We start from the raw sequence: 17,353 nt of genomic DNA, 5'->3' as shown, positions 1-17,353 counted from the left end.
CTTAATTGCCGATTTAAAAAAAAAAAAAAAACGAATATAAATCATGCACAGAGAGGGAAATTCTCACTTTTCCAAATTAAGTTAAATATCTAATTATGTTTTGGCTTAAATCCAAAGCCAAATAAAACAAATATAAAGCAATACAGGAAAGGCACTGTTTTCAGTGCCTATTCCTACTTGGGTGGTCCCCATAATGACGCTCTGGAACACTGTTCCCGGGAGAACCCGCCACAGCTTCCCAGGGAAGTTAAATGGAAAAGGGATATGTGAGATTAAGTGGTACCTTATTATTTAGACAAAATATAGTTTACTATGCAGCTACTTACTATTAACCAAAAACTGTTTTCAGTACCTATTCCTACTTGGGTGGTCCCCGTAACGACGCTCTGCAACACCATTCCTGGGAGAACCCGCCACAGTTTCCCAGGGAATCATCCTGCTTACCTGCTTAGCGATGGCTTTGCTGTCCAACTTGTTGTACACCTTCCGGATTCTTGCCACCGTTAGGGAAGACACGGAGAGCGCGTAGAGGCCAAAGGACACCTTTTCTTCTGGCACTAATGACACAGGAGATGGGACTACGCCTTCAGACTTTGCATCTTTACCTTCAAACGAAGAGTGATCCTTTTCAAAATCATATTTCTCCTTATCCTAACACAGATTTTTGATTCTATCCTTTTTAAGTGGGTGAATTCAAAAATCTTTTAAAGTGGAACATGAGAACTAAATTTAAAAAGTGTTTTATTTAAATTTTCAGCTCTTCATTTATCTCTTCTGAGAAAATAGAGAAAACCACCTAGTCGTAGACCTTTACATTCCAAGTTTTATTCTTAAAATGGGCTTTACAAATAGCATAATGTAAAGGAAATAAGTTTTAACTGTTAGCAAAGAAATCACACATTTCTCCCCTTAGGATCAAAGGAGAAAGACCATGAACATGAGTGGAATGCCTATATGTTTTGTAACACTAGGTCTCCTCTCCAGTGAGAGCCCCCACATGTGCTTCTCTATATTCTTCTAAACAACATAGCAGAGTAGTTAAGAATACAAGTTTCGGAGCTAAGTGGCTTAAGTGTGAATCATGAGTGAAAGAGGGGCGCCTGGGTGGCTCAGTCGGCTAAGCGTCTGCCTTTGGCTCAGGTCATGATCCCAGGGTCCTGGGATCCAGTCCTGCCTCAGGCTCCCTGCTCCGCGGGAAGCCTGCTTCTCCCTTTCCCTTTCCCCACCACTGTGTGCGTTCTCTCAAATAAATAAATAAAATCTTAAAAAAGAAAAAAAAAATGAGTGAAAGACAAATTACTTAGCTACAGGATTATCATCATTTACACCACACTTGTCCTAACTCTTCTGAGAACTTCAGGAGAATGAGAATGAGAGGATGGAGAACATCACTTGGGAAGAGTACTACTTACATCAGGTCCTCTGACTCTAAATTTCTTTTGGGAGAAAGGATAATAAGAAGTGGACTCTAGGAGTAAAGGGATGAAGAAAACTGATGTTACTTCATCTAACCTGAAAAATATGTGTGTGTGTGTGTTTTCTGGAAACGTCTTTCCTTCCTCTAACCAGAGTAGATACACTTTAAGATGCTTATATAATAAGAGAAATTATAGAAAGAGAAGAAGATTGTGGTCAGACTCTTAGAGTGCATACAGATCTTGGAGCCAATCAGAGAAACTAGAAAATTGGTGATAGGGCATGAAGACAAAACTCAGGAAAGTACAGCACAATTGGTGGAGAGCACTTAGCCTAGGAGAGAGTGGTCAACAGCACCACACTGAAGAAGAGTGAAGGAAAAGGCCCTTTTTATAAGACGAACATAACATACAACCCCATCCACACCCTATCTACAAATGCGTATATACACTTATTCATGGATCTACGTGGCAGGAGCTAAGTTTTATACAGTAAGTTACTCACATGGCATACATACGGCCTGGAAACTTCCAACATAATTTGGTCCTAGTTCATAAATGGTAGTAACATTTGAAGGAGGTAAAACTTCTTCCAGAAAATGCGTGGGTCCCAGGCGCCAAACCAATGAAGCAATTTGGCGTTGGGCAGGTGGAGTGCCAACGTACGCATAGACTGTGCTGACCACAGGTGGGTTAGCAGAACCGGAACCCCCAGGGGTACTGTGAACATAATGCAGCTATAAAACAAATGAAAGCAAATATGAGATAGAACCAAAAATCCCCCACTTTCACCAGGAAAATAAACCACTTTTTGTGTATAGTTTCAGTATCCTAAAGTCATGCAACTTTACAAATGTACAAAAGCAGCTGGATTAAAAAATATGAGGGAAGGCCAAGATTCTGGAACGTGATGTGGAAGATGGAAATTTGGTATTGTCCAACTCTCTGATAAACTATCTAATGTAAGAAAGGGAAACAATCAGAGGGATTCTGTTACTATCAGGTTGGTTTGCATATCAAATTAATGATGCTTCTATGAAATTTTTAGGTTGATATAAAAACAGAGCTTTCCAACTATGGAATTCAAGTAGTCTTGAAATTAGCTATGTCACCAACGTGAGTCTGTCAAAATTATATTCATGAGAAGTGTTTTATGATGGGTCAAGTGCTATAAAAGTTATAAAATTTAACAGCTATTATGTAATTTATACACTCATGATCTCAATGTAAAATAAATTCTCAGATTTGAAATTACACTAGTGTTTACTGACAAGGTGTAAAACTATCATTCAATTCATTCACGATAAATATGTGATTAGAGTATGAGATAATGAAGTCAAGTTGTTTCTTGTGGTAGAGGCCACTTCTATCACTTGATGGTATGAAGAACGTTTTGTGGTACCACTGTCCTGGCTTCAAGATTACATCTATCACTCCACAGATTACAGAACAGTTCCTGGTGACCTTAAGAGTGTGAGTGTGCAGACCACCGTGTGGCCTGAAGGTTGTTTCGCGGGACCACTGACTCCTCACAGATACAGTGATGATAATGATGTAAATGTATCAATAACAAATCTGCCTCTCAATTCTAGAAGCTGAGGACATTATTTTAAACAATACTAAAAATAACAAAGGAGCAACCTACTAGAGAATCCACAAGCCCATTCCAAATGCAATCATGTGTACAAAAGAAACAATGACTATTCCCACAGAGTGCATTTTAGTGTTTATCTTATTGAAACACAATGTCACAATAAAGTATCATTAACAGGAAATGCATTCAAGGAAGCTGCCGATTTCACTGCTTTTTAAACTTTAATTCACACAAAAGGACAAACTTTGCTTTTGTTGCTTCTTTCAAGACATAATCGCTATAAAAATGGATACTATCTTTTAGATAGCTAAAGCATTTTAACAGCTTGCTACCTGAGTTGTCTGAAGTTAACTAGAGACGTTCATCCTGATAACAAAAAAGGAACTTCTGATTCTTTACTGGTTATTTCAACTCTCTTGCCTCTCTTCTGAATACCATATACCTATATCTAGGGTAATATTTATACACTCATTCATTCAGCAAACAGTAATGGAACAGCTGCTATTATTATCAGGGACTAACTGGGTGATCTGAAAACAAACCTGGATGGATAAAAACAATTCCAGCTCCAAAGGAATATAGAGTCTACTGGAATGCATAACAACAATGAAGTGACAAAAGAGTGTGTTCATAGATTATTCAGACATCTTTCAACTGGCTTTTCTGTTGTGAAAAATCACTTAGCAAACGGGCTCAGGCGCTGACATATTCACTAACTTCTTTAGTACTCTGTAACCCCTTCTTTCTCTTCTCTAATCAAGTGATATGAATTAGCCAGCCACATGACTCTTAAACATATTGTTCAAATGGGTAATAAGGGTCAATTTGAAATTAAGACAGCAATTTAAAATATACCCCTGCCAACACCCCACCCCCCGTCAAACTCTCTTGTAAAGCAGGTTAAGACTTACACGCACAAGTATGCTTACCTTCACAGTGTTAACAAGCTGTCCATCAATATAGAGGGCTGCAGTACTGTTTTTCAGCATGCCTTTGCTCATCACCAAAACCAGATGATGCCACTGTCCCTCAACTATAAGTTCACCACATCGAAAGCGGGCACAGCATGGCAGAATCTCATAAAAAGAGGATTCTTCACTAAAATCATCAACTAAAATAAAAGCGCGGAAAGAAAAAACTCAACATCCTCATTCTAACAATTATTCACATCTAGATCTTGACTTTATGTTAAAATAATGATGATTTAAATAAAAATGCCCTATTCATTCAATAACTTTATCTGTAGCAAGAAATAAAACCTGGAATGTATTTTGCTTTCTTCTGCTCAATATATAGTTATAATCAAATAAAATTATAATAGTTGATAAAATACAAAATAAATAGACAATAAAATAGTTACAAGAGACAACAAAAAGAGACCAGTTGATTATTATCTGTCATGATCTGTTATGAAAGGTCTTTTGAAATTCTCATTTGCCATGCATTTGATTACAGCATTGTAATCAAACTGGTTAGAAAATTAAAAATTTTACTCTTGCTATATGCTCTCTTCAAGTACTCGAAGAGCCAACTGTACGTTCTCAGTTTGTGGTTGTACTGCCCTGACCCTTGCCTGATGATAGCTGGTTGTAAGGGGGTGATTTATGGAATGGAAAGGTTTGTTATATTAGTTTCAGGTGTACAAAAGAGTGAGATTCAACAATTCTGTACACTACTCAGTGCTCATCATGGTAAGTGTACTCTTAATCCCCTTCACCTATTTCAGCCACGCCCCCACCCACCTCCCCTCTGGTAACCATCAGTTTGTTCTCTATAGTTAAGAGCGTGTTTCTTGGTTTGTCTCTCTTTCTCTTTTTCTCCCTTTGCTTTTGTTTTGTTTCTTAAGTTCCACATATGAACGAAATCATATGGTATTTGTCTTTCTCTGGCTGACTCATTTTACTTAGCATAATGCCCTCTAGTTCCAACCATATTGTTGCAAATGGCAAGATTTCATTCTTTTCTACTGGTAATATTCCATTGTATATACATATATACCACCTCTTTTTTACCCATTCATCTATTGATGGACACCTGGGTTGCTTCCATATCTTGGCTATTGTAAATAATGCTGCAATAAACATAGGGGTGCATATGTCATTTGAAATAATGTTTTTGTGTTCTCTTCATAAATAACTCAGTAGTGGAATTACTGGACCATATAGTAATTTTATTTTTAAGTTTTTTGAGGAAACTTTATACCGTTTACCACAGTGGCTACATAGAAAGGTGTTTTGGTTCAAGTTTCCTGTTTCACCAGACAACTCTGATTATTTCCTAACATTCTGCAATCACTTCCTGACTCTCATCTGGCTTCTCTCTGCTACCCACTATGTTGCCTGATCATGCTAGGAAATAATGGGTCAATATTAATTCAGAGGCGCCTGGGTGGCTTAGTCGTTAAGCATCTGCCTTAGGCTCAGGTCATAATCCCAGGGTCCTGGGATGGAGCCCCACATGGGGCTCCCTGATTGGCGGGAAGCCTGCTTCTCCCTCTCCCACTCCCCCTGCTTGTGTTCCTGCTCTCCCTATCTGTCAAATAAATAAAATCTTTTAAAAAAATATTAATTCAATCTTAATGTTAAGCTAATTAAAAATTAATTTAACTTTTCTAAACATTCAAGAAGGGGTGAAATAAGAGTGTATATATCCAGATGTTAAAAGTTCCTCCACCCACCCGCCCACCCCCAAAAAATTTTTTACAAGAGCTAATCTGTAACCACGTAACTTAAAGCAGACCCACCATTTTTCAGGATAAGCACGTACAAGTAAATTCACTAAAAGTTCAGTTTAAATCATATGAAGAAAGAATTACAAAAAAAATACTAACGTTTATTTTTGGAATCTTAAAGTATCAACATACACTGAAATGCCAAGATTATATTTTAAAATGATAATACAAAATATACATCCATTGATGAGTTAAGAAATGAAGAATCTTATCAATTGGTGACCTAATATAGGAACAGAACTGAAGAAACTAGGTGAAAAGCAGGGTCAAACAGCTTTGAAAGGTCTAGGGTATGGACTAAAGGATGTGAAAGAAAAGATCAAAAGTATGGGCAAAACTAGGAACTCTTCCCTTTCCCTTTCCTGTTAATAGACTGAATCTTCTCCAGAACTGTAGAAGATTTTACCTACAAAAATTTTCTGGGAGTTTCACATTCTGACTCAGGCTGAGACTAAGCCATATCCAGCATTCAGTGGTATGTCAGGATATCTTGGTGAGCCAACTGGTTTTGGACAACTCTTAATTAGCTATGTGTCTTAATGGGCTGCAGCTATTCAGAGGATGGATCCTTGTAGTAGTAACATCATCTATAATTAATGTATCTGTTACTGTAATTCATAGTGATATATGGATTATAGTAGTCTTGCAAATTACATTTCATGAAAATGATAGCATTAGAAAACATTCTCCTAGTTTAATGAAATATCCCTAGATCCATTCTTAACTTTTCCATTAAATTCTATCCTTTTTCCTCTCCATTATTATTCATTTTTCTCATTATTTCCCTTTCAAGCCATCCATATTTATTTTCCTTTTCTTCTCATTCATTCATTCATACTTTTACATATTTTAAGTGTTTTAAGTAGCAGAGCTGCCCAGATTACCAACGTAATAAATCAGATCGTGTGTAAGAGCATATAGTTCTACTTCTCTCTTTGTCTAGACAAAGACAAAAACAAAGAATTAAAATCTTGGAAGTCCAGATCGGTGAAAAAAAAAACCGAATAATATCTATGACAGCGGGCATAAGAGGAAGGGAAGATTCAAGAAATATAAAGGAAGCATAATTCAGTAAAGATTTAGTGGAAGGGGTGGTATTATCAAGGTAGACTTGAGGTTTTTAGCTAGGCTGACTGGTGGTGGGGGTGTCATTTACTAAGACAGTTAAAGAGAAAGAGATGCAGGTTTTATAAAGAAGAAACATTACAGTTTGAGTTGTTTACAGAAAGACTATTCATATGAAGATGTCTAATTTGCATTTAAAATATGAGGAGAAAGCATGGGACACAGAAAAACAAAAAAAAAATTTAATTTTGGAATCCCTGGGATTAAAAAGACCTAAAGCTAACAAAGATAGGTTTTTTGGTTTTTTTTTCCTCACGAAGAGAAGTTTGAATACAACGACTAAAGATGAAACCCTGGGTGGCAAAGAAAGCTGTTGAAGGAAGTTGCAAAAGAGAGGTCAGAGATGTAGGGCAAGAATGAGTGGGTCTCCCAAATGGCAAGACTGAAGACAGGTTTGATTAGGAGGAAAACATCAACAGGATCAAACGGAGTGTCCTAGTAAGAATTTTAAAGCAGTTATACTGCCTACTCTGCCCTAGTCATAAAGAATACTAAGACAAGAGGCCTTACAATCTAATTGAGCTAACATTCAAATTAATATCTGAATACTAACCACATGTGAAGCAATACGTGGTATTATTTGATCAGTTAAAAGATAAGTTTAGATAATAGACAATAAAGAAGAGGTGTATTTATGTTACAAATGCTTATATTCAGAGCAAAGAACATTCAGTAAACTGAGATTTTTATTTTATGTTATTCACATCATTTAGGAAGATCCTCACGAATGTCTTGTGTTTGAACTTCTATTGGATAGCAACGTAACATTATGGCATGTTGGAGAGAATTGGAAAATTAAGATTATTAAATGGTATGTATTAAGCCTTGAAGGTAAGTGATGGATAAAGTAATTAATATGTTATTGTGTCTAGCACAGAGTGGCACATATGGTAGGCAGGTGCTCGATGAATATTCATTAGTTAAGCAGAATTCGTGGCCAATGAAAATCCTTACTAAAATATATCAAACAAGCAATCTGCTTTCCTAGCAAAAGCTGTGATTTCTTGGCAAGTAGAAATGAATCCTTATTTTAGGAATTCTTTCCATTGTTTTCTAGCTAAGTCTCTTTTGAAAGTGCCTTAAAATTCACTGGTAAACAATATTCAACATTTCATAACCTGTTCTATTCTATAATAATTTAAGTTGCAAGCAAATTACCAGCTGGACTTTAAGGATGAGTATTACAGTGAAACTTAATACTTTTAATTATCACAAGAAGCAAAAAGAAACAGATACTGACCATAGTTTTGAAGTAGTTCCTCTTTGGTGGAAACAATCAGAGATCGGTCTTTTGCTGACAGAACGATGGCAAGGCACACGTAATGCTGCTCAGAAGAATTTGCTCGGCGCACGACAGTAAGAAGTCTGACAGGGTGGTTATTTGGAGGAGAACTAAAATGTTCAATACAGAACCAGCTAGAGTAGCTTAAGCCAGACGGAGGAGGGAAGAATCTTTCACCTAAAATAAAAATTGAAAAGTAACAATGAAAGAGTTTGTGTGGACTGATATTTACATTTAAAAAAGGCAATAAACTCTAAATAAAATATAATCTAAAAAAAAAAGAATCTCATGAGCAAGGAAAGTTACTATTTACCAGAACCAATGCCGCTGACCACGGCCCCGTCGGTAAGACCTGTTGTGACGGCATTGTTTGTAGGAGCATTATGAGGGGCCAGACTGGGCAGAAACAGGCAGCTATCAGAGAAAAGACAATGTACACATTAGAGATCAACTGTTTTCTTCTGCCACTACGCACTTACCATTGTGGAATAAACTGCCATCATTTACAGGTAACTAGAGTAAAGAGATCATGGAATAAAACTGGGTGCCTAACAAAGTCCTTCCCTTCTTGTAATTATGTAAGAGATATACACTTTAAAAATCTCCAGTGGCATAATTTTTATTTTAAATCTTTTAAAAAATCAAACTATAAGCCGCATATGGTAAAATGCACCAATGCATAACCCTGTTCAAGACACTGGAACATCTCATCACTGCAGAAAAATTCCCTTGGGCCCCTTTCCAGTGAGCTGTTTTCCTCTGTGCTGATGAGTTCTGACTATTCCATAATATGTTTTAATCCACCATTCAATAATAACACATGACAATGTTCTTAAAATACAATTTACAGATTTCGATTGATGTATGAGAATCCCACAGACAACCAGTATAGACATAGATCTATAGTATTAGCATTTCTGTCCGTTTTGAGGCTAGTGGATTTTATAAATTCTTCTAGATTCTCTATAGATTTATTGTTGCTTCTGCTTCTATAGCATTTTCTGCCACTTGAAAATATTTACTCATTTGATGTGATAGTCACCCAGTATTTATAATGTATATGGTACTAAGGTACGAAGCTAGGTAATTTCGGGGGAAAGGATGATGAGTAAACCCAACAATTTTTAAACCTAATTTTAATTTGCATGTTATCTATAAATTTATTGTACTAAATCAGTGATGGCAAACGTTTTCGGAGAGGGCCAAACCATAAATATTTCACGCTTTGCAGACCAGAGTCTCTGTCATGACTACTCAACTTTGCCATTCTAGCATGAAAGCAGCCATAGACAACACATACATAATTGAGTGTGGCTGTGTTAAAATAAAACTTTATTTGCCAAAAAATAAAATAAAATTTACAAAAAAATTTGGACCATGGGTCTTAGATTCCAGACTCCTATAACACAGCAACTTATTTAATACAATAAATAATTTAAAATTAAATCTAAAAGCCTTAAAATAACATGCTCAAAGAACTCATTTGAGAATATATAGTATATCTTAAAGTATATTTAAAACCAAAGATCTATTTGTCAAAGGCAAGTAGGAGGCATAAAATCATATAATAAGGCTTGGCTACCTTACAAATTCCTTACCCAAACCCTTCAAGGGATGTGTCAAATTCAACAAAAGCTGGAGTAACTGATGACCCATGAAGTCTGATGTCATGTGGGGTTGTCATGGAGACCAGACACTTCACCCTAGTTAGAGGTACAGTACTTCCTTCTGCAGATTTTACCAGGCTCTTGCTTATCCGATAATGGTTATCTTCATGTAAGCTGAAAACATTATCAGAACCCAGACCTTCCATAGATGTGATCATACTACCTGTAAGTCAAAGAAAAGCTCTTGGGAAAAATATCATGTAGATTTCTAAAATAATGACTTTACAAAGCGGACTTATTTTTAAATACCACTCTTGAGTTTCAATATATAATAATTTTATGATTAAACACTAAAGCTATTATCCAGTTTTAATGTACTTTATGTTCATTTTTAAACTTAAATAGCATGTGTTTCCTTTTTTACTTATAACTAAAGTCAAACACATTGCAGAAATGTTGGCTACTACAGGGTACAAATAATGAGAATCACAAGTAACCACTATCCAAGCCAGTTACAATGTAATTTAATCATACATTATAGATAATGATGTTTCTAAAAAGCCAGATTATACTTTTCACAAAATTATTTATTATCTCTGAGAAGAAAGCAAAATATTCTAGAAGAATTATAACAGAAAGAAACAGGCCACCTTTATCATAAAAATAATCAGATAAATAGCAAAAACTTGCTTCTCTTCCATTTTCTCCCTACTTTTAACTTTTCCCTTACAATTATTATAATTAAATATGTAATCACGAAAGTACTTGAATTTAAGAATTCCTATATGCGTGTAAATGGTAATAATTTCAAGACTAAAAAGACAAATTTTAAACTGGTCTATTTTTCAGGAATCCATTACAAATGTAAAGAATGGAGAAAATATCCCCTCTCGAGATAAACTACATAAATATATAATTGTTTTCTCTCTTAAATGTCCTATGCATTCAGGCAACCATAAAAATATTTCGATCTTCTCTTAGAGAAAGGAACTATTTTTGTTTCTATTCTTTGCAAAGGAAATCACAATCCAATTCTAAGGAACTGGGTTAAGTACAAAAGCAACAATAACAAAAGACTATAGACATCTAGGGGAGGTATAATGACATATATGAAAAACTGCAAGACTTTTTGTTTTCCAGTAAAACTGTACTGGAACTCAAAAGATCTTAGTTTCCAAAACAGTATTCACTAATCACTGATGATAATTCGCAGGAGAAAAAACTAAGACGGAAAGAACAGGTGGAGGTTGCCTGACCGTTTGGATTCCCACCTGAAAGAGCAAGGAGATGCACGACACGACCACTACATCCTTTCAGGGCAGCTGTTCTACTTTTCTAAGTTTTACTCTTTCCTGCTTTGCTAGTAAGGGTGACTTCAATCCATCAAAACAAAATGCCTATCACTATGGCTCACAATTACACAAAACGAAGTGTAAAGAAAAAAACCCCAACAAAACCAGAGAACTCGCACTAGCAGGAGGTCCAGTGCCACGCAGCTCTCTGCTGAGGGCGTGCTTGTCCATGGCTCGGACGGAGCCCGTTGCCTCTCAGGGACCCTGCCAGACTGGTAGGCAGTGCCCGTGCTCTCGGCCAGTCGTCAGGCATCATCCCAGCAGCCTGACGTGGAAAGTGCTCTTCGGGGCTCCTCTCAGCAACGCTAGCACACACCTGTGTCTACGAGAGTGCCCTCTGCTGCTACTGGCAGGTCATTCTCGGTCCTCTCTGTACTAGTGCTTGCCAGTGTCCTGGGGGGTGTCCAGGTCCACACGAGCCACCCATCCAGCACGTCACTTCGAGCTCTAGGATTATCTTTCACTCTACCTCACTCCAGAGCCACGATCTGGGCATGGTCCTTCCTTCTGCGTGTTTCCCTGCTCCAGTTTGGATTGCCATTCTTCTCCCCACCCCCCCATTCCTCCTTTTCTCTCACCACATTTGCTTTCTGGCCTAGGCACTATTCTCCAGTCCAGGGACCTATCCCTTTTCTCCAGGCCTATCACTAGCTGCTTGGTTTCACTTCTTTTCCTATCCAGCCTGTCCTTCTCAGTGTAGCTCTTCATCTACTTTTGTCAGTATTTTTAACCTCCCGTCCTCCACATCCTCTTGTAGCAGCTGTCCTGCAAGCCCACGGCCTGTTAACCACTCTATTCAGGCAGCCAAGGCGACCTGAGGAAGGCAAAGAAGTAACGAATCCTCTAAGAGATGTCGCCCCTGCCAAGCCAAGCATTACTCCGCACGTAATTCTCATCTCCTGTGGATCCTGCTTACATTAGTGATTTCTTTCCCACCCTCATCGGCCCTCTTCTTCAGTCAGCCAACCAGATTTTATGTTTCCTCATTTAAATAATGACAATCCCTTTCCTTTCTTTCACAGTAAAACTTCTTGAAATAATATTCATCCCTTACGTGATTTTCATACACACAATAACCAGAAAAGGGAACATGAAAGGTCAACTTACTTCTCATCTCTGGCTCATAACTCAGTGAACTTGGTTTGTGGACCCTATATTGTTTCAGCAGTTTTTTGTCCCAGGCACCACAATTTAATGGACTTGCCAAACGCAAAAACTCCCTGAAGAAGAGACAAAGCAGTTATTCCTTGATTGGGAACATTATAGAATTCATAAACCAAACACACAAAATACGGGGTCTCATGAATTATAACAGACTACTTAAAAATACAAAAGCAATCAAAACAGTTATTATAAACTTATAATACAATGTTAATTTTACATTTGAATTACCTAGCACTGAAAAGAGAACAGAATATTGTGAAGGACTAAAAAATGAAACTGGGGAGTATTTTCTTTTAAAATGTGATGTACAAAAATTGAATTGTCTAAGAGTTACACAAATAGGAGTCCTTCATATCCAGTCATTTATGGCATCATGTAAAAGGGGGAAAAAAAAAAGAATACTTCTCTGAATTTTCAACTCCCTATAGCAGAAAAAAAAATTTTAAGTTAGGTACCCTTTGCCATTTTTCATGTAGAGTACGATATATGATTAGTTTATAACCTTACAGCCTATGGCCCATCAACAACTCCGGTATCTGTACTATCATGAGACCTTTTGTTCTGAAAATTCATTCACTGTGAAAACCGAGCACGTGCAAATGGTTGCTCTACATTGCTTACTGTTTACCTCAGTAGAAGAGTATAAGCTATTTAATAAAATAATTGTATTAAGTATGAGATAATCTGTCTCATTCACTCTACTTTTAAAAGCAGATTACCAAAATTAATCAGGAAAATCTCCATGCTATTTGCAACATTTTAGGTCTCTGGATATATCCATAAGATGATGGACAAAGTGAGTAGGGATGGTCTCTTTCATCTTGGTATTGTCAAGGCCTAGTACACACGGCCTGATACAATACTGTTTAATGGTTATCACATGGCTTATTCTTAATCCACCATTATTTGGAGCCAGTTAAAAAATATAAATCACAAATAAAGGCCAACCATTTTTAAGAAAGTTCCCAAAACTTCAGCAGAAAAGAAAATCATCTCATAAAGAGAGCTGCTTATATCTGAAAGTGATGAGATACAGGAGTATATTTTCGTAAGGAGGGACAAGACGACTTACACATTAAATCTGTTTGGCAAGGTAATCTCAAGGAAAGGATTTTTATTTATTTATTTGTTTGTTTGCTTGTTTACTTATTTATAAATTAGTGGGGGGGGGAATGTAGGGGAAAAGGGAGAGAGAATCTTTTTTTTATTATGTTATGTTAATCACCATATATTACATCATTAGTTTTTGATGTTAGTGTTCCATGATTCATTGTTTGCGTATAACACCCAGTGCTCCATGCAGAACGTGCCCCTCCTTAATACCCATCACCAGGCTAACCCATCCCCCCACCCCACCCCCAGAACCCTCAGTTTGTTTCTCAGAGTCCATAGTCTTTCACGGTTCGTCTCCCCCTCCGATTTCCCCCGCTTCATTCTCCCCCCCCCTTTTTTTTTAACATATAATGTATTATTTGTTTCAGAGGTACAGGTCTGTGATTCAACAGTCTTACACAATTCAGTGCTCACCATAGCACATACCCTCCCCAATGTCTATCACCCAGCCACCCCAACCCTCCCATCCCCGACCACTCCAGCAACACTCAGTTCGTTTCCTGAGATTAAGAATTCCTCATATCAGTGAGGTCATATGATACATGTCTTTCTCTAATTGACTTATTTCGCTCAGCATAATACCCTCCAGTTCCATCCACGTCGTTGCAAATGGCAAGATTTCATTCCTTTTGATGGCTGAATATTCCATTGTATAATATATATATATATATATATATATATATATATATATATATATACACACCACCTCATCTTTATCCATTCATCTGTCGATGGACATCTTGGCTTCTTCCACAGGAGAAAGAGAATCTTAAGCAAGCTCCACGCCTAGCGTGGAGCCTGACGCAGGGCTCGATCTTACAACTCTGGGACCAGGACCTGAGCCACAATCAAGAGTTGGATGCCACCCAGATGTCCCTCAAGTAAAGTATTTTTTTTTAAAGGGTTTTATCCCTAGGAGCACCTGGGTGGCTCAGGTGGTTAAGTGGCCGACTCATAGTTTCAGCTCAGGTCATGATCTCAGGGTTCTGGGATCGTGCCTCGCATCCGGCTCTGCACTCAGCGGAGAATCTGCTGGAGATTCTCTCTCTTCCTCTCCCTCTGGCCCTCCCCCTGAGCGTGCACTCTCTCTCTCTAATAAACCAATAAATCTTAAAAAAAAAAGGGGGGGGTTTATCCCTAAAACACAGAGGACCGTTTCTCTTGCATTACCAAGATTTAAATATATATATTTCTTGAATGGTTAAACTGTAGAAGGTATATTCATACCATAGAATACTACTAAGCATTCAAAAGAAACTGAAACATAACAATTTGGATGCATCTCCAAGGCATTACAGAAAGTGAAAAAAGTCAATCTTCAAAAGTCATATACTATATGATTTCTTTTATAGAACATTCTCAGAGTGACAAAATTATGGAGATGGAGCAGAGATTCATGGTTTCCAGGGGTTAGGAATGGTGGCGGCTAGGGGAGTGGATGTGACAATAAAGGAGTAGCAGCACTAGGTGATCTCTGTGACATCCTGATTGTGAAATCTACACGTGCGGTAAATAACAGGAACTATAGCATATAAAGATACATTGTAGCAACACCAGTAGTTTTCAGGTTGTATTATTGTTACATAAAATGTAAGCACTGGAAGAAACTAGGTGAAGGGGACACAGAACCTCTCTGATCTATCTTTACAACTTTCTCTAAATCTGTATTTTAAAATAAAAACATTTAAAAAGTATTTCTTAAGAGACTCTAGGAGCTGCTATTACTCAGTGGGGCTTACTCAGCTGTGAAGAAGAGAACACACTGACCTCAGCACCATGGGCTCCAGGGCCTGGGAGGCCAGCCGCTCAAACATGCGCTGCAGGGGCGGGTGCAGTGCATGCTCCTCGTCGGCCAGCGCCGCGCTACACCGCTGCAGCAGCCGTGCATGGAGACCCGCTTCACACATGACCTGCTGGTTTCTCTCCGTGTGCACCAGGGATTGTAAAATAGTTGCCACAGCGAGTTGAAGGTCCAGAGCATGCTAAAGTTAAAGAAATCCAAGCCACCAGGGCATTCTTAGTAAGAAAGGGGAGAGTTCTCTCCACGTGAAGCACACCTTTTAATAGGAGCTCTCTACGCGTTTCAGATGACCTACAGATGAGTTCAGAAGCTGACAGGGAGTGACACAGCCACTCCAGAACTGAGCTAGGCAAACGTTTCCTATCCTCATCTTGCTGGAAGCATACCCAGCTGGACTCCACTCTCTTCTAAGTCTTCTGTATTAAATGGCTATATAACGAATAGTATTTTAATTTTTGTAGAAACAGTGAATGCAAGGTCTTTTACATGACCGGTAAAGCACTGGTTTAAAGGAAAGCCTATCATTTACATTTGTGACCCTTTAGGCCTTAGAGGCCATATGCACCATTTTAACAAATTAGTCACCAAAGCTCCAATTCACCCAAACCCTTGAGTGCTACAAGTCAGAACAGATAAATAGCCTCAAAGTGGTATCTTCAGTCATTTTTCTTCCTGTACTATTTATTAATAATTTCCACTGCTGAGCAGGATTTATAAGGAGAAAGAGAATTATTTTAGCACCTGTCTTGGTCGCATTTGTGACAGATGAACTGTATTCTAAAATACACATATCTATCGCATTAAAGAAGTTAAGACCCAAAGAAAAACCTATTTTTCCATTTCCTACTTTAGTAGGTGATATGGAATGGTTCCCTATCAGTCTGTCTTTCTGGGCCCCACTTCCCTGATTATACAGTCATATTCATGTCTCTTCACTTATTAAAGATGGAGAGGAGCTAACATGTCCAAGCTTACTTCTGGCTGTGTCACTGACCCAACAGAGGCCAGCAGGTCCAGCATAGCGAGCATGGCTCCAGGATGGATGATGACGGCATCAGAACTCTGGAGAGATGTCGTTGTCACATGTAGTTTCAGGTCAGTGACATTTTTAGGAGGGTAAACAGGGGGAGTTGAAACAGAATGATATGCATGCCTGTAAAAAAGAAAGAAGGGTAATTTAGCATAAAATTCCAATCAAATCCTCCTGTTCAACTTCTTCATCTTTTGTTACCTTTATCCACTGACAAGCAAAAATCTTTGCAATTCAAGGTTGGGTTACAAAACACTTTAAGGCTGGGATATAAAAGATTCTTAGTGAGTCATGTATAAACGATTTAACTATTAATTCTTCTACGGTCTGATACATCTTTACCATGTGTTACCTCGATTGTTTCATTTAAGAAGGGTGCATGACGACTAAAGTTAACACTGCTCTCTGGTATATTTGAAAGCTGCTAAGAGAGTAGATCTTAAAAGTTCTCATCACAAGGAAAGTATTTCTTTTCTTATATTTGTACGAGATCATGGATTTTTAAAAATATTTTTTTAAGATTTTATTTGTCAGAGAGAGCGAGCGAGCGCACAAGCAGGGGGAGTGGCAGGCAGAGGGAGAAGCAGGCTCCCTACTGAGCAGGGAGCCTGACGCAGGACTTGATCCCAGAACCCTAGGATCATGATGTGAGCCGAAGGCAAATGCTCATTTAACTAACTGAGCCACCCAGGCGCCCCATGATTTTTTTTTTTTTTTTTGAGAGAGAGCACACGTGAAAGCAAGCGGGGGGGGGGGGGGCAAAGGGAGAGAGAGAGACAGAATCTCAGACTCTGTGCTGAGCAGGTATGCAGATTTGATCCCATATCCTGACATCATGACCCGAGCTGAAATCAAGAATCAGACAATTAACGGACTAAGCTGCCCAGGTGCCCTATGATGATGGATGCTAACTGAACTTACTGCTGTAATCATTTTACATTTGTAAGACAAATCATTATCTGGGGGTGCCTGGGTGGCTCAGTCATTGGGTGTCTGTCTTCGGCTCAGGTCATGATCCCAGGGTCCTGGGATCGAGCACCGCGTTGGGCTCCCTGCTCAGCAGGAAGCCTGCTTCTCCCTCTCCCACTCCCCCTGCTTGTGTTCCCTCTCTCGCTACGTCTCTCTCAAATAAATAAAAA

The 17,353-nt window shown here is 38.3% G+C and overlaps 1 protein-coding gene across 4 annotated transcripts in view; it reads right to left on the bottom strand.

Moving 5' to 3' along the window:
* The window catches only part of WDFY3 (WD repeat and FYVE domain containing 3), a 266,518-nt gene that overhangs the window by 95,604 nt on the left and 153,561 nt on the right, over positions 1-17,353 (bottom strand). For all 4 annotated transcript variants that reach the window (XM_088021121.1, XM_088021123.1, XM_088021122.1 and 1 more), the window contains 9 exons: positions 16,160-16,337; positions 15,151-15,365; positions 12,214-12,326; positions 9,746-9,977; positions 8,461-8,561; positions 8,106-8,324; positions 3,939-4,120; positions 1,921-2,152; positions 445-605 (listed from right to left, as the gene is read on the bottom strand). In XM_088021121.1, coding sequence (XP_087877247.1) covers positions 445-605; positions 1,921-2,152; positions 3,939-4,120; positions 8,106-8,324; positions 8,461-8,561; positions 9,746-9,977; positions 12,214-12,326; positions 15,151-15,365; positions 16,160-16,337 — 1,633 coding nt within the window. The remainder of the gene's footprint in view (positions 1-444; positions 606-1,920; positions 2,153-3,938; positions 4,121-8,105; positions 8,325-8,460; positions 8,562-9,745; positions 9,978-12,213; positions 12,327-15,150; positions 15,366-16,159; positions 16,338-17,353) is intronic.

This window comes from Eumetopias jubatus, unplaced genomic scaffold, assembly GCF_037043125.1.
Source record: "Eumetopias jubatus isolate StellerSeaLion01/CBP00866 unplaced genomic scaffold, mEumJub1_p1.0 scaffold_2, whole genome shotgun sequence".
NCBI classification, from domain to species: Eukaryota; Metazoa; Chordata; class Mammalia; order Carnivora; family Otariidae; genus Eumetopias; species Eumetopias jubatus.
Note: the sequence above shows the minus strand (reverse complement) of the source record. Positions and strands in the feature narration are given on the sequence as shown.